Source organism: Carassius carassius, chromosome 17, assembly GCF_963082965.1.
Source record: "Carassius carassius chromosome 17, fCarCar2.1, whole genome shotgun sequence".
NCBI classification, from domain to species: Eukaryota; Metazoa; Chordata; class Actinopteri; order Cypriniformes; family Cyprinidae; genus Carassius; species Carassius carassius.
In genome coordinates this window covers 4075912-4098553 of record NC_081771.1, presented here as the reverse complement: position 1 = coordinate 4098553, position 22642 = coordinate 4075912, and the positions used below count along the sequence as shown (strand labels likewise).

Here is a 22642-nt window from a genome sequence, read left to right as displayed (position 1 = left end):
AATCCACCGAATTTTTTAACTAAATCAAACACTGATAGGGCATGCTTAAACTTTTCATTCATTCTCAATTAAAATGCATATGACATTTTAAACTAACCAAGCATTTGATATTCCCATGATGTAAGCTTTTACTTTCAAGTGTTTGTTTGGGAATTCACTGAAAACGAGGCATAAATTCACAATAACATCACAAAGCTGAAATCACTCAGAGTAAAGAATTCATGTATTTTTCTAAAAGAACATCAAATCTGGGACATTTGAGATCTGGGCTTCAGTGTGCTTAACACCAGAGTCTACACTGACTCCAAATCATCTGAAGAGTCGCAGTGTTTTTCACTAGCTAACAGTCATCTCTCTAGGAGTCTGAGGGCAACATTTCACCCAGGAGGGAAGTGTTAAGTGTAAACCCACTCAGCAAGACCCCGAGAGCAGCTGCTTCACAGAAAACCATGCCCATTATGTTTGACATTTCTCATCAGCCTCTCGCTGGAAAACCACAGGAGAACTCTTGTGAGGTTCTTATATATTTATTTCAGTTATTTATTAATTACTTTCTGCTTTCACAGGGGTGTCATAGAAATTCAGATTTAACACAAAGCCCCATGGACATTTTATGATGTGAAGCCCTGACAGATACTTTAAGGTTACAATATGTACTTTCTGCTGCAACTTTAGCGTGTTTTTACAAATTTAAGGACAAGCCAAAATGCTTAGCTCCATTTCTATAGCCCAAACAGAGCATGCATTGACAACACTGAGATCATGGGTTCAATTCTCAGTGATTCTTGATCAAATGTGCACTTATAGTAAATGCATGCTTAAATGCAATATAAGTTGCTTGGGAGAAAAGTATCTGCCAAATGCATTAATTAAATGCTGTTGGTCTGTCGTATAAATGTAATGTCTTTCTGTGAGAAGTAATAGCAGGAGGAAGACTTGGAATGAGAGAGATGAATGTGAAAATACAACATAAATACAGTGATATTTAAAAAAAGAACACATATGATATAAAAACATTATAGCTGGAGCTATTGGAGCGGCTTCAGAACGAAAATCCTGTCACTATTTACTCACTCACATTTTTCCTAACCTGCTTGCTTGTATTTTTTTTTTTTTTATCTGTGAAACACAAATGTAGACATTTTTGAAGAATTGTTGCACAGCTCTTGCCAAACACCCAGAGTTCACAGTGACCTGTGTCTGTCAAGCTCAAAAAGAGCCTTTCTGGAGTTTGATAGATGTGAGGAAACACAAAATACTCCATAAGACTTGTGTGCTAACAAGTCTAAAAGTTCTATATAAAGCAGTTTTATGGCATTTTTGGTCTCTCTTAAATCTTTACGAATGTTGTAAGCGCTGTGTACAGAACAAATAACAGCATAAGGCTTTGTTGTTGTTGTTTTTTTATTGAACCATTTCCCGATCTGGAGTTCACAAAGGAACTGCACAGGGTTGAGAGATAATAAAAAGCCATTATTAAGTGAAACATTTTAAATGAAAAATAAATAAATAACTTTAGAATAAAACAAATTCAAATAAAATAATTATTTAAAAAATATATTGTATTTTTGTTTACCTACATGTCATGTGACCATTAACTGACATCGGAGAACCATGAGCATGCAAATGCTTTGAAATAATTAATATATCTTAAAATAAATGTCAATCTCAAGACCATATTCTACATTCCTAATCATCCCTAAACTTAACTACCTCAATAACTATTATTATTAGCAGCAAATTAGGAGTTTATTGAGGCAAAAGTCGTAGTTAAAGCTGCAGTCGGTAACTTTTGACGCTCTAGCGGTTAATAAACAGAACTGCTTGCGTCTTGCGGAAGAACATTGTAGCCGGAGCTACTTCTCTGTTTATGTCTATGAAGAATCACAAAGGTACCGGGTTACTCCGCCGCGGTACCCCCGAAGCAATCTAAAATAGTCCGAATATAAACACTTATTATAGATGTACCCTAGTGATTCAGGACAGGCTAAAAACACGGTTTGGAAAATGGATTCATGGTGTACTCGCTTATTATATACAATTTGTAAATCTTGAACGCAAAAAAAGTTACGGACCGCAGCTCTGATTGGTTGTTTCTTACCGGGGGCGGATGAATTTCTGCAAATGGCAATAGGACCACTGGGAGGAGCCAGATTTGATTTTTTCAAAGATTATCAGTCTCATATTCTACTGTCAGGACATAATGAAAGGTTTCACAAATACATTTTTTACAAAAGTTACCTACTTCAGCTTTAATGGTTTGTCAATATGAAAATTGGACATTAAAATAAAGTGTGACCAAGACTTTTGCGTTTGATTTAGTTTTTTGAATACTATGTATCAGACTCGATGGCTTTCATTAATTTAATGAAAATGGTACATTAGCAGAGTAATGTTAGCTCACATTCATTCTTATAGTCAACATTAAAATGTATTTGCAACACATTTTACTGCTGTAATGTGCAAAAGAGAAATCAAAAGGTAGAGCAAGACCATTATCTGTCGGGAATCGATTGTGAAAGCCGGTTTTACATAAACCAACGAATCATTTATAATAAGACCAGTAACGTTTAGTGGAGACAATGGGGAGTATTTAGCAAAATAATGTCCTAAAAAAACTGCCATAAAAATTTGCAAATGTTTATAAATATTTGTATATTTGAAGAAAGATCTAGACCTACCTGTTAATTTCTCTTGGACATGACTGTAGAAACCAGGAAAAATATGAAATAACCACCTTGCCATCTACTGGTCAAAATATGTAATATGAACTACAAGGAATATGAAGTGCACATACACATACACATTGATAATTTCAACAGTCCAGCTGAGAACAGCTACATTTGCAAAGCAAGTTTTCACAGCTTAACAGTTAACACTCCTCGTTCGGTCAGCGATCCTTGGCCATCTTGTGTTTCAGATGCTTGATTTTGAGTAAATAGTATTCTTCCTGAAGCTGTAAGACCATTTCCTGTCTGCGTAGCACAGACATCTCCAGATCGCTCTTTCCTGCTGATTGTGTAGGTGGGGGTGAAACAGTCTCTGCTGTGTTTGATTGGCTGTCGTTTGCACAGTTAACAGGCTGAACGTCCAACACTGGTGCAATCTCAGCTGGAATAACATATTTCTCCTCTTCCTCCTGCTCCTCTTCCTCATGTAAGATTGCACTTTCATTCTCAGATTCAGTTCTGTGAAAGGGCAAAGTTGTTAAATTAGCAATATGGTGTCAAATATACACACAATATATTCAACAGCAGCATTCAAGCAAGAAATTGAAAAATCTAATGTAAAAGGGAAACACTGCCCAATTCATTCACTATATAGATTAAATATATATTGATTCTTAAAGTTATTCACTAAAGATCAGAGAACTATTTGTCTTTTGTTTGATCAACATTAAAGACACAGACAGCAGCAGGTACATTAGGCAGCTGTCACTTTAAGACCTAATGCACAAATCCAGTACATTGATACACATACCATTTTCTCCTGTTTACAATCATTTAAGACATAACTTATGTCTAAGATATGTCTGTGCCCATACCCTGGGGAGTCGTACGGTGCCATGTAGCCAGTGCTTGGAAAACTAGAGCATCCTTGGTTGTGAAGAGCATGTCTGTGGTAAGATGGATGTGAAGGCAGAGAAGGGCGGTGAATAAACTCCTTTAAGAGGTTCCCGTGAAACTCCATCATCTCCTTCCACATGGCCATAAGACTTGCTCGTTCCTCCTTCTGCTCTTCTCTGGCTTCTCTTCGCAAGCGTTCCTCATACTCCCTCTGCTTCTGCACGTGGAGTGGTTCTTGAGCTCTCACAGAGTCACTAATGGAATGTTTTTTGGCCTTCTTCTTCACAGGTTGAGTAACAACTAAAAAGTGAAAAAAAGTGAAGTGACATTCAGCCAAGTATGGTGACCCATACTCAGAATTTGTGCTCTGCATTTAACCCATCCGAAATGCACACACACAGAGCAGTGAACACACACTCACACACACTGTGAGCACACACCCGGAGCAGTGGGCAGCCATTTATGCTGCGGCGCCCGGGGAGCAGTTGGGGGTTCGATGCCTTGCTCAAGGGCACCTAAGTCGTGGTATTGAGGGTGGAGAGAGAACTGTACATGCACTCCCCCCACCCACAATTCCTGCCAGCCCGGGACTCGAACTCACAACTTTTCGATTGGGAGTCCGACTCTCTAACCATTAGGCCACGACTTCCTAATGGTTAGAGAGTCGGACTATAAATATGAACACAGTAGTCAGTTCTATATGTACATCATTATTCATGTTGAGGTAAAGTAGAGATTCCCAGAATATTTATGTCACCCTTTGACTTAAAATATTTCAATGAATATTTCAATTATTAAATATCACGTCAAAACATATTTAATGGTCACATGACATGCAGGCAAACAAAATATTTGTATTTTATTGTTAATTATTTTTAACGAATTAGGAAAATGATTTAAACAAAAATAAGTGTTTTACTTATTTTTTAAATTGACATGTATGATTCATTTTGTAACTAGCTTTTCATCAAGTCATGAAACCTTTAGTGAAATCTAAATTACTGTTATGTCTTGTAAAGATGATGACAACTGGACATTAGCTGTGGAATTAAACATGTAAATAAGGTAGTATAACAAAAAGGTAGTTGTATACTGTTAACATTATAAGATACTAAGTGGTCACAAGCTACTTTAAATAAATCTGTACATACTGTGTATGCAGTAGTAAGCATAAAGTAGATACTGTAAACAGCCTCCCCTTGACTTATTGGTTGTAAAAAAAAAAAAAAAAAAAAAAAAAAGTATAGCATAAATAATCAAATTAACATGCAAATTATGGTAATTTTACATCAATGTATGCACAGCTTTTGTCGTGTATACTGCACACTGATTCGCATACTATATTTGTAGTACGCGAAATGCACTGCAGATGCAAGTGAATCATGTGGCCATGATAAAGTACTAGCACATCTTTCTATTTGACACATAAACACACCGTCTGTCGTGTCATTCGTCTCCTCGTCGTGACTGACTGACACCTCGATGTCTGTGGATGTGCTCTCGTTCCTCGCGTCCTCGATGGATGTACTTTGGGGCTCTTCGAGCTTCACGTTATTATGAAGTGTTAAAGCGTCTGTGGAGCGCTTGCTGCCCCAGATGGACTTGCAGAGATCATAGTAATTCCAGTACACTCTGCCGTGGCCGTTGTTTTTGTGATGCTCGTGTATTTTCAGGAACTTCTGCTTGAGTGTTTTCAGTTTGTTGGTGACCTGTTGCTTGGTTCTGTGGATACCTTGCGCCCGCAGAAGCCTAGATATTTCAGCGTAAATAAGAGAGTCGCGAACCGTTCCGCTGATTTGCCTACTGATTTCTTCGTCCTGTCGGATGTACAGCAGCGCCCTCGTCTCGGTGTCCGTCCAGTTTCTTTCTACTGACATCTCTTCATACATTTCGCGGCGTGGAAATCCTGGGAAATCACGTAAAGAGTTCATTTACACACAGCATCAGTTGATTCTCCGCTCGCGCGTCGCGTAGGCCTGCGAGTACAAGACGTATGTGCGTCACTCGTTTTGAGCTTTGTGATTGGCTCAGAGTCGCTGGCCGTCAAGCAGCCCACTAGCGTCATAAAGCGCTCCTTTTTTCATATCTAATGAATGGTACACCACCACGCACTTTATGGAAAATAATAAGAGATTTTGGACACAGTTATGGTTTTTATATTGATTTTGAATAACAACGTAGCAGACATATTTGTGACCCTGGACAACAAAACCAGTCATAAGAGTCGGTTTTTTTGGAAAGTGCGATTTATACATCATCTGAAAGCTGAAGAAATAAGATTTATGTATTGACTTAGGGTTTGTTAGAATAGGACAGTATTTGGCCGGGATACAGCTTACAACTGTTTGAAAATCTGGAATCTGAGGGTGCAAAAAATATTGAGAAAATCACCTTTAAAGTTAAAAATTTTTTAGCAATGCATATTACGAATAAAAAAATACGTTTTTATATATTTTATGTAGGAAATTTACAAAATATCTTAAATGGAACATATTTCTTAATAAAAGAATAATCTACCATTTGACCCATACAATGTATTTTTGGCTATTACTAATATTTTAGCCGTCCTACTTATGACTGGTTTTGTGTCCAGGGTCACATTTTAGTAACACAATTAAGACCAAAGCCATTCAATAAACATGTTGAGATGAGCTTAAGTGGTCAATAAATAAATACACAAATAAATACTGGATATTCTATCTCAGGGTCATCGTGCATTAGTTGCACATAATTGTGCAATTTAATTTACACAAAATAAAAACTTTCAATTGTCAACTTTCTTATCCAACTTCAGTTTTTACTTGGATCCGATTCCTCCATAACACAAGTATTCTACATTTTTAGATCAGAAAGGGATGAATGAGCTAAAGAAAAAGTGTCACATATCTTCAGATACAAGTGCAGCATAATAAGGAAAAAAATCTTTGAGAACGGATACATTTTATTGTTATGTACATGCTAAGGCACTCACTGCCGAACTGAGCAACAGCTGATTGATTAAACCAACAATTACAATAAAGCTGAATTACAAACAGTACATGAGCATTGTTTTGCGTAAAAACATGGAGCTTAAAATATGGAGTTTGTATAAACATATATAAAATAAGTATTTCAGAGAATATACAGAGCACCGACTGCAAAGAGATCAACAGTGTTGGACATCAGAGATGGAGTTAGATGAAGGCAAAAGAACAATGGATAAACTAAACATTTGTACAAGAATAAAACTGCAATCCCAAATTAACCGACAATACTGAGAAATACAGATACTGTAGCACTGATCACATGATTCAAAGAAAACACCTTTCACTTCCACCTGTGACCAATTAATGTTAATGAAATAACATGAGCTGAACCAAATGATACAATTATAGCTGTCTCACTGTTTAACAAACAGTGTTGAAAAAGTTATTTGTACACCACATGAGCCAGAAGATGGAAAAATTTTTAAATGCACTGAAAACATGACCATTTCAGGAAACGGAACACTGTTTGGAGAAAATACTAAATATTAAACTTTAAAGAGAAACATTACAATTAATAGAGAGGTGTAGATAACATGCATCTGAATATAAAACTGCAGGATTGTTGCAAAACTCTGATGCGACCACTGGCAGGTTCACCAAAAACCACACTTAAATCAAAACAAAAAATGAAAAAATTAAAAGATTCAATTTGTCCAGTGCATTGTGCCAGTAAATCACTTGATTAAAATGAAATAAAAATCACTAATATATCTGGGAGATCATGGGAGATTCTACTGGAGAAACGAGTCACTTGATTGAGAAAACAACAGATACAGAATATCTCTGTAAAAACGTAAGAAATTACTTATGAAAGCATCATGAAAAACATGATACATGATTCTTTGATTCGGTATAAATTATTAAGTTTATACCAATCTCCCTGATATTCAGAAATTCGGGTGTGATATAAAAACAAAAAATCTGTCATGATTTTTGGCTTTGCTACTGTTTGGTGACATAATTAATGTGCTGGATTATTAACAGATAAGAGACTGATTGTCGCATCTCTCTACATCCTGGAGTCGTTTGAACAGCACACAGGAAGAGTTTTTGGCTTTATATTGGGTCTGTAAGGAGACTGGGCATCCCACAGCTTAGAGACTCGCTCTCTCGCTGACCACATCCTGCAGGCGTTTGAGAAGCACGTCGTCGTTCTCTTGCCGCAGGCATTTAGATGGAGACTCGGTCTCATCACCTTCCATGGTGAACGCCCGCTTCTTGCTCACCCCACCCTGACGGATCATCTGGTTTATGTCACTCAGCTCCTGAAGAAAAACAGAGGGCAGAGGGCTTGGAAAAACTTACAGTATGAGCATTCAAATGTAAAAAGACACAATTGGAATTGATTTTTAATTTAATAAAAATGTAACAATCAGATATACAGACTATGATTATACTCTGTTGCACTGTGTGTATTTCATTGTATATAGACATTCTTCAGAACACCTTTTGTTTTCCTCAGAAGTCAGTCATACGGATTTGGAGGGATGTGGATGTTACAATTTTTTTTAATGAAATATTCCATTAAGGGAATTATTACTGTTGATGCTTGTGACATCCTGTATTTTGACTAACCTTTGATGGGCTGCCAGTGAACTTGTACGTGTAAGCAGTACTGGGTGTGAGACTTGAGCTGTTTTTATGAGGAGAGACAAAGATGGAGTGTCTCTGAGACACACGGCGAGGAGAGAGAGGCTGGGCACGAACCGACGGGAAAGGAGATAACGGAGGAGCCTCCATCTTTATAGAGAAAGAGGGAGAAAGTTTCAAATACTTTTTCCAAAATAACAACAACAGAAAAGGGGGATTTCAAAAGAGAAAGTAATACACCAACCTTATTATCAAGTGTGGAATGTGCATATTTGAGAGCAAACGATTTCATCTTTAGCACATAAACAGAGTTGTAGAACTGGATGAGGTCTCCTCTTTCCTCTGATTCGCTGTCAGCCTCTGTTGTGTTTGCTTGTTCAGTCCCCTCATTGGCTGTAAACAAACAAATACAAATATTTTAAAATGCAATAAAAAAAAGAAGAAAAAAAAAAGAAAAAGATATATATATATATATATATATATATAAAAAGATATATATTATATATATATAAAAAGATATATATATATATATATATATATATATATATATATATATATATATATATATATATATATATATATATATATATATATATATTAGAGGTGGGCATAGATTAATTTCTTTAATCTAGATTAATCTCACTGTGATCTTGAAATTAATCTAGCGGACTGCAAACACGTCGCTCAAGCACCACATACGTAACCCACACGGACTGCATACACACTGCAGACGGAGTATGTGTGAAACAGGCGTGAGCAGGCCGTAGCTGGGGTCAGCGGGGACCCGGTGAAGGTTGTACCAGTGGGCCCTGTTTGAAATTGTTTAATCTGTATGTTCGTTTAAGTTTTTTTCAAGTTTGTAGGTGTCATGGTACAGAAACCAAATAATTAAATGTAAAATAGCACTGGATAGTCTTCAATGTAAAAATGAAATATACGATCAAACCTACATTTATTCAGACACCTTCAACATTTCTCACATTATTACAGTTTTGCTATTATATATCAAAAAATATATCTGGTATCTGAATAATTTTTGGTTTTACCGTTAAAACTAAGTAATTCAGTCAAGAGCATTGAGTGATTTTCTTTCATTTTCTTGGATTAACATTACAGCAGCCAGTAGCTAAATTAGGCGCGGTCACTTTAAGAGACGATGAACGCATCCAATATAATACACATCCCATTTTTTTCCTCAACTGTTTACTTTCACTTAAGAAATAACTGACAGTTTTTTCGAGCATAATTTCCAAGGTGGATATTTTGTATGTATTTGTCGGCACAAGAGCAAAAAGAAGCAAATTCGGTGTTCAAGTGTTTTGAGATGCCTTTCTCTGCGTGAGCCCTGAACACCAGAACACCGCGAGTACTGAATTGGGCTCTTTCACATCTTTTTGTTTGTTCAAACTGCGATTTATATTTGTTCGTTCGGGTGCAGGAGGGATATGGGATTAGAATCCCGCCAAATGTATTGCAGTCACAGATCGAAAAATAATAAGCATAAATAAAATATTTAAAAACACATGTAAAATAATAACAAAACCGAAAAACAAATGCAATTTTTTTAAATAACAAACAGCGCAGTCATGGATTACACAAAACTGAAACATGAATTAAAAATTTTCCAAATCTCAAACAAAATCAGGTTTCCTGCTCATATGTAATTTTTTTGTGTGCTTGTGGTCTTTTCCCCTTTGCCCTTGTTTCCACGTTCTGCGCTTGCGTTTCTAAAAGTTGCAGTTTGAGTTTCATGTAAATCAGGGTAGGCTTCAGCGTCACCATTGGCCCGCAAGTTCTAGATTGACAGCTGCGCCTCTAGCCAATCAGTTCAGGGGGGAGTTGACGTCACTCCAATAGAGCATCACAGCCCGAGAGAGCTTTGGTACCGGAAGTAAATTTCCCATTCATTTCTCCCATTGACTTTCGGAAAAATCCGTATCTAAAGAGTTTTAGAGCATGTCTGAGGATAACCAGCTGCGGCTGAACTCATAAGCATACAACATATCATTTCGAGTGAAAAAAGTAAGACAAAATCCAAAAAAAAAAAAAGTCAAAGGTACAAGACTGTGTACATATTTTCATTTCGAGCGAAGGAACTACTCATCCCATAAACCACCGCACCTCACTGAATTCGACTGAAGCCCACAGCCACGAACGAGCCTTTTGAGCGACTTCCAAATCTAACGACGGCCGCGCGAACTTTTTCCTCCAGTGAATTCTATTTTATATAGTGAATGGGCAGTAATAGCAGTTCTTTCAGTATTAATCATGTAAATAAATCGTGTTTTAAATAGGTATTGTGTATTGATTTTTATATTTATCATCGTGTATTTTATATATTGTGTGCGTGTTTGAAAGCGGTTAATGATAGCGTCAGCAACATGGTGCAGTGCTTTGTACCTGACTGAAATCACCGCTCAGTAGTCAACACATGTCGTTGCCATTACACTAATGTTCAGTAAATGCACAAAAAGGTATGCCTAGGCTAAATATTGTTTTGAAAGTGGCATCATAAAATGCTTGATATGACTCATACCGTATGAAGGCTACAGTAGCCTAGCTAAAGTGGATGATAATGCTAACTAACGTTACCAACCTCCCTGCAAAACTAACCAAAACTTTGTAGGTCTTGTCCCTCATGCTGGCCCTTACTAAACCCACAAGCTGACCCTCGGACACGCTACACTCAACTAACGTTACATGACCCTATCTAAAGTGTTTTTCACCCCTTTGAACACTTGTTTTCCTCCTTGAAAAAAGCCATCATGGCAGCCAAGGAGCTCATGATTGCACTGATAAGTCTACAGTGCAAAAACGCAACACAGGTTTTTATTTTATTTTTTTATAAATGATCTGCAGTCTTCAACGGACCTTCGCGGGGTTTAACCAGACAGTTACACGAGTTCCACTAATCAGATGCATCACTGTGGGATTGTTCAGGATTGTGGGTAATGAAGTACTTATCCAAGACATTGCGAATAAAAGGAATTTATCTCAAAACAAGGTTAGTGCCCCATGAACTTTTGGTGTTTATATGAGCAAATACTATCGCTTAGTACAGCCGTAGCTGGTTTTAAGTCTACCATGTATGGTTACGTTTTTATGGCTTATTTCCCAAATGTCAATGCAGAAATTGTATTGAATTTTTACTTCCGGCACCGGCTGTGGGCGGGACTGTGATGTTCTATGCGACTCGTGGCAGCTGTGGCAGGTGTGTGAAGATGGATAACCAGCGTCAGCAGACAAATCCCGGATGATCTCAGGTAATAAGCCATAAATATTTTGTTAGTGGGTGACAGAAACATTCCCTTTGTGTATTATGATATTTTCTGCAAGCACTATGTAGTCCGAGTAGGCCGATATCCTGTTAACACGTGTCTTGTTAGTTTGGTTTATTTACCAATACTTTATATTTTAGGCAGTTGGGCTGCACGATAAATCACACGCGATATTTAATTTATCTTGTCAGTAAAGCTGGTTGTGTAATCAGCAGTAAATCTCCATCACCTGCGCGCTTTCACAAGGAGCAGCATTAGCGTTCGATTTGAAGCAGCTGCACAGAATGATCACTGTAGGACATCAAAGTACCGCGCGAGCAATAAGAGAGCACACAGATCCAATGCATTCGGATCGCTCGCGCGGTCTATGTGGCTGGTTGAACGGCTGGTCTATGTGGTAATAAAGTAGCCTACATCGGGCAGTACATCCAAAAGCCCACCTATCATTCATAGACCTCAAATATAGCTTTTCATCGAAAAGATGTATGTAGTAATAACTTTATATGGCTCAATCTAATGTTGACCTACAGAAATGTGCGCTATTGAAGTGTGTGTGGACACTGAACAGCAGGACAGATGGAGGCACCAGTGCTCTCACTTGCTCTTAAAATGTGAACTTGAGCGAGAAACTCCATGTATGAAAAATAAATCTATAGAGTGCCACTATCAGAGTGCAATGTCTATGCTCAAATGAAAAAAATAAAATAGAAAATGTGTGTGAAATGCACAATGTGCATCATTTATGACTGCTTTCAGTTCAATAAAATAACAAAAGAAAAAGTGGGCGTGATGTGATCTGTGCTGTATTTTTTCACTGTAACTGACAGATTCCGGCTGAAAAATAAATAAATAAATACAACATGGGAGAGGGATATCGTTAGTCATTCCGGGAAATGGGACGGGATTTTCCCCCAGTTTTTTTGGGAGGGATTGGGACGGGAGAGATTTGAAAATCCACTCCCGTGTTACCATCACCCTCTACTTCACACACACACACACACACACACACACACACACACACACACACACACACACACACACACACACACACACACACACACACACACACACACACACACACACACACCTGCCACAGCAGCCACGAGTCGCATTGGAGTGACGTCAACTCCCCCTTGGACTGATTGGCTAGAGGCGCAGCTGTCAATCTAGAACTTGCGGGCCAATGGTGATGCTGAGGCCTGCCCTGATTTACATGAAACTCAAACTGCAACTTTTAGAAACGCAAGCGCAGAACGTGGAAACGAGCAAAGGGGAAAAAACCACAAGCACGCAAAAAAATTACATATGAGCAGGAAACCTGATTTTGTTTGAGATTTGGAAAATTTTTAATTCATGTTTCAGTTTTGTGCAATAGAATTTTAAATGCGTTTACATTTTTGATTTATGCTTATTTTTCGATCCTTGACTGCACTTTTTGTTATTTAAAAAAAACTGCATTTGTTTTTCGGTTTTCTGTGTTATTATTTTACACGTGTTTTTAAATATTTGATATTTGCTTGTTATTTTTCGCTCTGTGACTGCAATACATTTGGCGGGATTATAATCCCATAGAGGGACTTCGAGGAGAGCTTCGCAGAAGAGAGCTCGGTTCAGTGTCGCTGTCCGTGATATGCGGCTCTCTCTCTCGTGCGCACCGAACACAGCGCGTGAGTAACCAGCTACACTGTTTCCGCGTCTTGTGTTTGGATGTTGTAATGTTTAAATCGACAAGCGGTAAGGCTTAAAAACACGTGAAAAAGATAAGCTTTCATGACGATTCGCAGCAGTGGCCCGTCAACTGTCCTGAGCATCTTTTTAGGCTGGCCTCAGCCAGTCGGTTATATAAAATATCAAGGTGAAAGTCATCATAGCTTGCTTAGTATAGACCCAGCTCCCAACCCAACTTTGAGAATAGATTAACAGCGATATTTTTTTTATCACCCGATAAGAGTCTCACGTTAACGCAGCACGTTAACGCCGATAACGGCCCACCACTAATAATATATATATATATATATATATATATATATATATATATATATATATATATATATATATATATACACACACACACAAGAAGACTTTTGCCAACATCATAATTAAATTATTACATACCCATTCAATAGTTTGCGATTGGTAACATTATGTTTTTGAAAGAAGTCTCTTCTGCTCACCAAGGCTAATATACTTTCTATTTGTATACATTTTAAAATGTAAATCATTCCTGTTATGCATAGCTGAATTTTCAGCATCATTTGTGTCACAAAGCACCTTAAATATTATAATATTCTGATTTGCTGCTCAAGAAACACCAACAGTGTGTAATATTTTTGTGGAAACTGGTACATTATCTTCAGTAATATATATTGTGCATTAGAGAGAAAAAAAAAAAAAAAAGGATAAAGAAATATTTAGGACATTATCCTTACACTGTTCTGCCGGTGGATCCACTTCCATGTTCTCATCTGTCTGCTGTTCTCTGGGCCGCCTCTTCAGTAAAACACTGCGGTACACCTACAAACACACCAACGAAATGTTGTGGATGCGGATGCACCAAAGACTCATATGTGCAGTCATTACAGCTCGAACTCTATGTTTTTTACATAAGGTAGCTGGGGCAAACAGAGATTGTGTACCTTTGACATTTATGTGCATTTCCACATTAAACATGCACAAACAACAAAAAACACAAGTAAAAGTTGCAGGTGTGGAAAGACTAAGACTGTTGATACTCACATGACTGTTGGCTTGAGGTTGGGTTCGGTAGCATTTCATAATGTCCTGAAAAGTGTGCTCTTGTTTTGTGATCTGTAGAAGAAGCGAACAAGTTCAAAAAAACAAACAAACAAACTATTTAAATGAAAATCCCTCAAGAGATAATTCTGCTTTATATAGTTTGGGTCAATATGTATTTTTTAAAGAAGTTAAAACTATTAAGCAAGGACTGTTTTTAACATTGATAATAATAAGAAGAAATGTTTTCTTTTTAGCAAAGAGCTAAAAAGCATATTAAAATGATTTCTGAAGACACGTGAGTAATGATGCTGAAAATTCAGCTTTGCATGCATCACGGGAATATTTACACATTTACACTTTGGAATATATTAAAAAAAGAAAACATCTTAAATTGCAATTATATTTCACAATACGTCTGTATTTTCACTAAAAATATAAACATATATAAATAAGTGCAAGTGTGCATCAATGCCGTGGTAAGAAATAAATTTATATTAAAAAAAAAAAAAAAAAAAAAAACTAAATCTTGATTGTAAAATTGACACTAAAATTTGAAAGGTAGTGTAGTTCTTGCAGTAGCTCTGCACAACTGCGTCACAGTAGTACTCTCCACATTTCCAAAGCCGTACCTTTGATATAATGTAGACAGCACAGAGCAGCAGCTGGTCCAGGTGCCGGTCCTTCATCAGGTCAGTGCAGTGCAGCAGCGAATGCTCAAAACACGTCCAGATCTTCCCTCGCAGCTCCGATGAGATGTCCAGCTTCAGACACAGGTCTCGCAGACGCACGCTGGTTAAATGATACACCTGAATGGACAAGCAACAGCATATATGCACTTCCGCTAACAAAGAGCAGGTGAAAAAAAGCCCAGCACACATTTCCTCACCTTCCTGAAGAAGAGGGCGAGGGATCCAGTGCGCCGGGGTTTGTTGATGGCCGGTGGCTGTGTGTCGGAGCTGGCGGGTGGAGCTGAGGTTCGGCTGGGGGAAGCGGTCAGTAAGAACTGGGCGGTGAGGGGGTGCATATCATTTGCCTGAAGTTGGATGACTGTGATGCCGCCCGTCTGGTTCTTTACCACTGAAGGATGAGGAACCATCACGTCAACAAAAACACAATTTCGTGGTGTCTCTTTTTGTCAAATAAATGTCAACAAGAAACAAAAGTGGTACCTGGCAGTGGAATGGTGAGCTGCTGGCCGTTTCCTGTGGCCATGGAGAGGACGGTCGTTGTGCTGGTGTTCTGGTTGTTTTCTGTGCTGCTGGGAATGATTTTGATGGGAGTGACTGAGATTCTTTTCACTGGGGACTGTGGTGGAGGATCGTCACCAAACAAGCGTCTCTTAGCGCTGCCGGCTGCAGGTGAGCTGTAGCGGTCGTGGAGATAGATGGGAGACTGAGGGACGTCTAAGAGAGAAAGAAATATTAGCCATATGAGTACATCTTATTACAAATTACAAAAAGGCCTTATTTTAAAGTGTTACTTAAATGAATAAATTGTAATATTTTATATATGCATTAATGTATGCATTTTAAAATGGTAAATGGACCAAATACATTCCCAATCATTTTTGATCAAACAAACGCTCTCTGAAACGTCCCTCTCCTTTAATATTCTTCACATTCATGCAGTCTCAAAGTCTAGCCTTATTGTGTGGCACCTTTGCGTGCGCTGGACCCCAGGCCTGTGCGGACCTCCCTGATGCGAGGGTGGACGATGGGAGATAGCGCCACCAACGGGAGGTGAGTGGGACCGCCTGTATTGTTGCCCGTGTCAAAATTACTGGGAAAATTCACCTAAGAATCAAATACAAAACAGGTTATATTCTGTAATTTAATTGTAAATTCTATTTACATTTTTTACAATAAGTTCACCCTATAAATTGGTTTGTATGTACCTCTTCTACAGTGGGGACTTTATTATTAGCGTTATTGAGTGCCGTCCACAGGGCCGAGTCTCTGGTCCAGGCTTTGCTTTCCAGCACCTGCTCCTCTATACTGTTCAAATGCTTCACCATGTCTCGGGACAAACCCTCCTCGGAGCGGATGAACACCTCAATCACCTACACAACCATTTGCTTTAGTACTTCAAAATACATCGTTTTCTTTAAAGGTCTTAACAGTCTGTTGTGATTTTCAATATCTACTGCAACGTGAGGCAATACCGTTCTGTACCTTGTAAAAGTAGAATGGTGGGATCTGAAAGATTTCTAGTATCCAGGGAAATGTTCTTTGAGAGCTGTACGCAAACAGCACCACCTCCAGACAGCACGCCAACAGAGAGCAATGGAGCACCTCCTGCTCCAACAGGACCTGAGAGAGATCAGGAGAAGAGAGGAAGCCGAAAGTAAGAGCTGTAGATATAAAACACAAAAATAACATCTGGCAAAAATCCATTTTACTCTTTCTGTCTGGTGATAAATACACACTGAATGGTTTTTCCTAGTGCATTCATCAGGTTTAGCAGTTACACTGACTTACCGCCATGTCTTTCCCTTGTAATCTCTTCATCTCTTGAGTCATGATATTCTCCAGGATCTTAAAGTACAAGATCTCCGCCAGCTTCAGACGATTCTCTGCAAAATCTGCACACAAGAACAAGCACTTGCTTACAAGACGAAATATGAGGCTTTCATAACAATAGCCTGAATTAAACATCTTTTTTTTTTTTGATGTGCAGTATATCTGACCCATATGTGCTCCTGGCAGGTCATCTGTGGGTTTGGTGTAGGCCTGTTTAAACCTCTCTCCCATGGTCTTCACTCGGTTCAGAATGGATTCAGTGGGATTTCGAGAGCAGGAACTATAAAAACAAGGTGAAAATAAAATATAACTGAAGAAAACACACTGAGGACTGAGAGCCATCATGATGGGTTATGCATACTTGGACACACATGCATGATTTTTGCAAGATACTTACTTAAAGATTTGGACCAGAGCATCGCTGGGAGCGTTTCGGAGGCCGGACACCATGCTCTGCAGTCGACTCACACTTTGGGTAGCTGAGGAAACGGGGGTGACCAGCACCTCTTTCTCCTTCAGATACCGTCGACCCGTTAGAGGCGTAGACGGAGCAAGGGAACGCGTCTGTGCAAAAACACAACAGGCTGAGGCAAAAGTTTTTTTTTTTTTTAAAGAATACTTTTATTCAGCAAGAACACATTAAATTCAAAGAATCCTGTAAAATGTATCATGGTTTCCAAAGAAATATTAAGCTGCATAACTGTTTTCATCATTGATCATAATACATTTTTCTTCAGTAGCAATTAGCATATTCTGAAAGATCATTTGACACTATATTTGACTGAAGCAGTAATATTTCAGCTAAGATCGACAATTAGCATGATAAAATGTTACTTCAATGTAGCAGCAGTGAAAGAAATCTTCAGTACCTTCTCAAAGTGCTGCTGAAGGTGGTTCTCCACGTGCATGCGGGCGGATAGTTGACCTGATGGAGGCTCAGCGGTGGCCTTGCGAGGTGTGCCGATCTCCTCGTCTGCGTCGGCCCCCAGAAACACTCGCTCGTCGAAATCCCCCACAGTCAAAACATATTCCTCATACTCACGGTTTATGGATTTACTGAAGAAAAAAAATCATATACAAGTGCTTATTAACACAAGGCATTCCAATTTATACTTTCATCTTTTTATTTAAATGCAAAATTGCAGGAAATGCATAAAAGAACAAAAATAATAATAATAAATATATATATATATATATATATAGAAATTAAGGCATAGGCTTACTTGTTGTCTTGGAAATTTGGGGTATCCAGCAACTTAGTCAGAGTCTCAGCATCACCTTTTAATATCTGAGAAAAATAAAGGAATATTTTTAGCCCAAGCTGTAAACATTCATGTTGTTCTTGCAGTGAAGACTGGATGTAAAAGTGTGTGTGCGCGTGTGCATGTTCCTCACTCTTTTCTCAAACAGTGTCTTTATGTAGGGTTTGAAGTAGTGCTCCTTTATGCCTTTGGCCTCCACCACCAACCCATCATGCAGCTCACACAACTTGTCAATGACACAGGGTATTTCCTCCAAGTTTTCTGTATCCTTCGGTAGTCCTAAAGAGAGGTGAGCAAAAGACTATAAATGAAGCATTTCCAACAAAGCAACCTACTATTCTGATCATAAATGAATCTTTTAAGACTGTTTTTGATTAAAAAAGGTTTTCAGTTCATATTTCAGTCCTAAATTGTGACACCTGTATATTAATTTACTCCTAAAATACTGAACACAACAAGTAGACTGAAACATTTTTTGTGAGATATAATTGTGATGTTCTGTGGCCTGACCCATGTTTCGGTTTCATCTAATAATACAGGAAAGATCTCAAACCATTTCATAGGGTCATTGATGAACAGTTAGAAGTTGTGGCGTTTTAAACTAACTACAACTCTAATGCAATCAATGAACTCGAACTCTAAAATAACTCTGTCTGCCTTCAAGGATAATGCCTTGTAAACAGAAAATCAACAATTAATCAAGGAAACTCTCACAGTGAGGCTAAGGGAGTTTTACCTCTGAAGTATTGATTGATGAGATCTTTCTTGTTGGAACACATGAGGGCGTTGCAAAACACCAGGTCCAGACAGCAGAGCAGGAGGTGATACGAGTTGACCAGGTCATCTCCAATCATACGGAAATTGCCTGAAATAAAGCAGAAATCATGTCATGAGTTTACTTTAGCATTCAGAATGCCTAAGATAACTAAAAACACTCCTTTCCCTTACTTAAAAATCCCTCAAAAACATTAAAAAAAATCTTACCAATCCCAAACTTTTACAAATACACGGTTTTTACTCTTGTTTGAAGGTACATGGTTTTTACATGGTTAATAGCATTATATGACGGAGTGTGTAAGTAGGCTTATGTATACCACACTGATGGTCTATAGTTTAAACAGGGAAGGCTTCTTTCAGTCTAATTACCTTTTGTATACACAAAGAGAGTCCAACAGAACTTGAAGACGTCACTGACGTGGCATGGAAGACGCCTACAAAAGAAAGAAATATGTTACCATTTTCTTTTTCAAAAGAAAGCTAAGAAAGGAGAGAAAAGGCAGGCAGATTTACCGGTGTTTGCGGCTTCTAGGCATCCGGGGAGGTTCAACCTGAGGATTCTGAAACATGTCCAGAAATATTGGCTCAAATTTACGAAAAATCACAGTCGACACTTCAAAATTGCGTTCTAGTCGACCTATGCGGCTGCGGAAATCCTGAGAGAGGTTCGACATGTCTGACCATTTCTTCATCTTGCTGAAGAACTGAATCAAACTAGAAGAAAAAGAGCACAACAACACTCCCATCTTAATACAAACACCTTCATTTATGACAAATGAAAAATCCTTGAATGCATACAATAAATGCTCTTGCCATTGTATCTCTTCTAACTCAAACTAACACTTTTCCATTAAATAAACTGAAATTAGAGGAGTGGACGCCCATCCCACAGGTATCTGTCCATGTCTGTTCCAGAGCATTACCTGAGCTTCGCCGAGCGCAGGATCCTTGTAAGGGAAACGCCGTTGCCCTCCATCACACCCCGTCCCACAGTGGGGATTGAGCTCTTCCTACAGGCAGCATACAGAGAGCAGGCCAGCCAGTGAACGACATCGCCCTGACACAACCAAACACAACACAAATCAACACACACACACACGCACAGGAACACATCACACAGAGATCAATCAACCCTAATGCCCACCGTATCATAAGATTCATTCATTTCTATGGCCTCTAAATCATCAACATATCCAGAGCCTTGCTGAAAAACCGACTGCATGCTTTCTATCGTATGATTGATAGATTTAAATTTTTTAGGCCTTTTAGTATAATTGTAAAATGATCACCTTCAGACTGTGGTTTACACATCTTGGATTACTGTGACTGCATTCGGTTATAACATATGTAAACTTCCTGTGTATATTGTCTATTCCTTGTGTATACGGTGTATCTTGTGTAAAATGCAAGCATTGTTATTTAAATATACACTGCCAATTGTACATAATACGCTGTGTTGTTTATACTGCCATGTTACAGAGACATGCACCTAAGAATTTCACCTCTGGTACATCACCTCATGTGTACACACATTTTATTAAATTTCTGTTATTAAATCGAATAATTTTTTTCATGGAGTAAACAAAAACATTATTTGATTTATCAATCATTACAGTATTGCATTACGTCATTCCCCCACAATAAAAACTACTGAGCTTTTATCATAAAACTACACATTTAAATATAATTTCATCTTACCTTACAAGCTAACAATGTTCTTTTTGGCCATATTATTTATTTATATATATATATATATATATATATATATATATATATATATATATCAGAAACAGCACAAAGCATAGAGGTTGAGCCTCTGAGCAGTTTTTTTTTCCTCCTTAAGTATGAGCTCCATACTCTCCAAAAACCCATGGACGTCTAATGCATCAGATATGATACAAAACAAACTTTTCTTATATCTTATTTTTAATCATCTGGAATTTCAAATAAATGCAATTTTCGTGACCATTATTTCGTATGTCAGTTTTTACAAGGTTAAGCTTGAATAAAATGAGCAGCACTTCTATCTTTAATCTACAGAAGTCTGACAGATCAAGCAGCCAGTGAGGAAACACGCATCTTTCCCAGACTTCCTAATCTTCTCTTTGTGAATGTCATGTGACATATCAGGGAACCCTTGGTCATTTCTGAAGCGTTTTAAATGTTATTTCTCAGAATCTGTGGAAGCGTTTTAGTGTAATATAATACACCGGTACAACAGTTGTATTTTCGATATGTAACGTTACTATGGTAGTATAATGGTATTCATACCATGGTAACGTTACGTTAGAGAAATCCAGTGTGAATGCCATTACGCTACTAGTAGTAGGCTACTGGTTATTTTGACTATGTCTGTATAAACACAGACTAGTTGAAGGCGGGGGAAAGCATCAGCTGTTCCTGTAACGTTAGTTTGGTTGTTGTTTGAATGTGAATTAAAGTCGCACCTCTAGCGTGTACGTGTTCCAGATCGAGCTGAAGTTCTCAAGCGCTTCTGCTGCCGTCTCTTCGTCCATATTGAGCTCTTGACAAAGCGCCTCGAGATTGCTCCGAATCGAACCATCGGCTGATTTAACGGACTCCGAATCCGTTTCATCCCCACGCATTGCTGGAATCCGTTCAAATCCGTAATAAATGTCCAAAGAAAGGTGTTTTAGTAAAACATGGAGTTGACCCGGAGCGCCGATGACCTCCTGATGCTATCCCACAATGCCGAGACACGCGGATGGCGCGAAAAGGGGCTCCTCTCCGCCAATGGGCGAACAGGAGTAGATGGCGTCATTACAACAACAAAGACGACAGCAAAGGAGCATGGAGGGGAGGCGGCAAGATAGCGCATAGTGAAGAAGTGCTTTAATTAGCTCTGCTTTGCCAACTTTTATTTGATTAACTTTTTTTCATTATAAAGACCCAGTTTTCTATCGTTCATCTCAGGTTAGTTGTTTATATAATAATTGGTTAATTTGTGGTGGAAACATGTCTGTAAAGCAAAAAAAGAATAGGATCGAATACAGGTGCTAACTTAACTCCCTTGCTTCTACCAATGTCTTAATGGACGCTAGTCATGATTATGTCGAACAGCTGATTGCTGTCAATGATGAAGACTTCCCTCAATTACCAGTTACCCCTAGGGAATCCCCTGCTCCAAAAAAAGAAAGAAGAAAAGAAATCACTATGGATGGTGACAATATCATCACCACGCTTTCCCAGCTCATTAACGATCGGGCAGACGGAATTGAAAAAAAGTTGGGTGCTAGATTGGACGAATTGGAGAAAAAAAAAATGAATCAAGCTGCGCTGAAGTTGTCATGCTTAAAGAAAACGTGTCCTGCATGGAACAAAGGTTACAGAAGTGTAACGTTACTACTTAAGTCGATCAGATCGAAAACCGTGTGTACGAATTGGAAGCGTACTCTAGACGATGGAACCTCAAATTATATGGAGTTCGCTAGACCGAGGCAGAGGACGGCCGGAGGGAAGTTATAAAGATCTGCCAAGCTTTGTTACCGGAGGAGAAATCTAGGCTTGTGGATGGCATACGCCTCGGTCCCAAGAGGAAAGAGCAGAAGTAGGGATGGGCGTATCGATCCTGTAGTATCGATAGATCGATATCCTCGCGCTACTCATTTGGCATCGATTTCCTTAAAAAAATATCGATATAAACTAAAAAATTATAATTGTATCACTAATTGTAATATGTATCACTTTCAGCTGTTTTAGATTACTTCCTTAAAGGCCATGGTGCAGGTTTTTTTTTTTTTTTTTTTTTACACTTTTCTAGTTGGTAATAAACATTTAAACAGTTATCCATTGTATTTGATGTTGTAAAGTATTACAAAAAAGAAATATAATAAGGAAAAGTAGGTGATATTTTAGCGGTTAGCGATG

At 38.3% G+C, this 22642-nt stretch overlaps 2 protein-coding genes across 2 annotated transcripts; both read right to left on the bottom strand.

The window, feature by feature from the left end:
- Positions 1-2866: 2866 nt before the first annotated feature.
- Positions 2867-5572, bottom strand: LOC132160464 (uncharacterized). The gene is made up of 3 exons (XM_059570142.1): positions 5002-5572; positions 3545-3866; positions 2867-3188 (listed from the first exon to the last, which is right to left on the bottom strand). The coding sequence occupies exons 1-3, from the start codon at positions 5495-5497 to the stop codon at positions 2891-2893; spliced, it is 1116 nt and encodes a 371-aa protein (XP_059426125.1). The 5' UTR covers positions 5498-5572; the 3' UTR covers positions 2867-2890.
- Positions 5573-6489: 917 nt separating this feature from the next.
- On the bottom strand, positions 6490-21476 carry LOC132160796 (retinoblastoma-like protein 1). The gene is made up of 22 exons (XM_059570486.1): positions 21202-21476; positions 19678-19811; positions 19268-19468; positions 19124-19188; positions 18714-18842; positions 18111-18256; positions 17939-18003; positions 17585-17771; positions 17113-17279; positions 16883-16995; positions 16674-16777; positions 16368-16505; positions 16091-16255; positions 15854-15989; positions 15366-15599; positions 15083-15273; positions 14826-15002; positions 14197-14268; positions 13890-13974; positions 8427-8575; positions 8168-8332; positions 6490-7857 (listed from the first exon to the last, which is right to left on the bottom strand). Exons 1-22 carry the CDS (start codon positions 21358-21360, stop codon positions 7687-7689), a joined length of 3153 nt encoding a protein of 1050 aa, XP_059426469.1. The 5' UTR covers positions 21361-21476; the 3' UTR covers positions 6490-7686.
- Positions 21477-22642: the final 1166 nt, after the last annotated feature.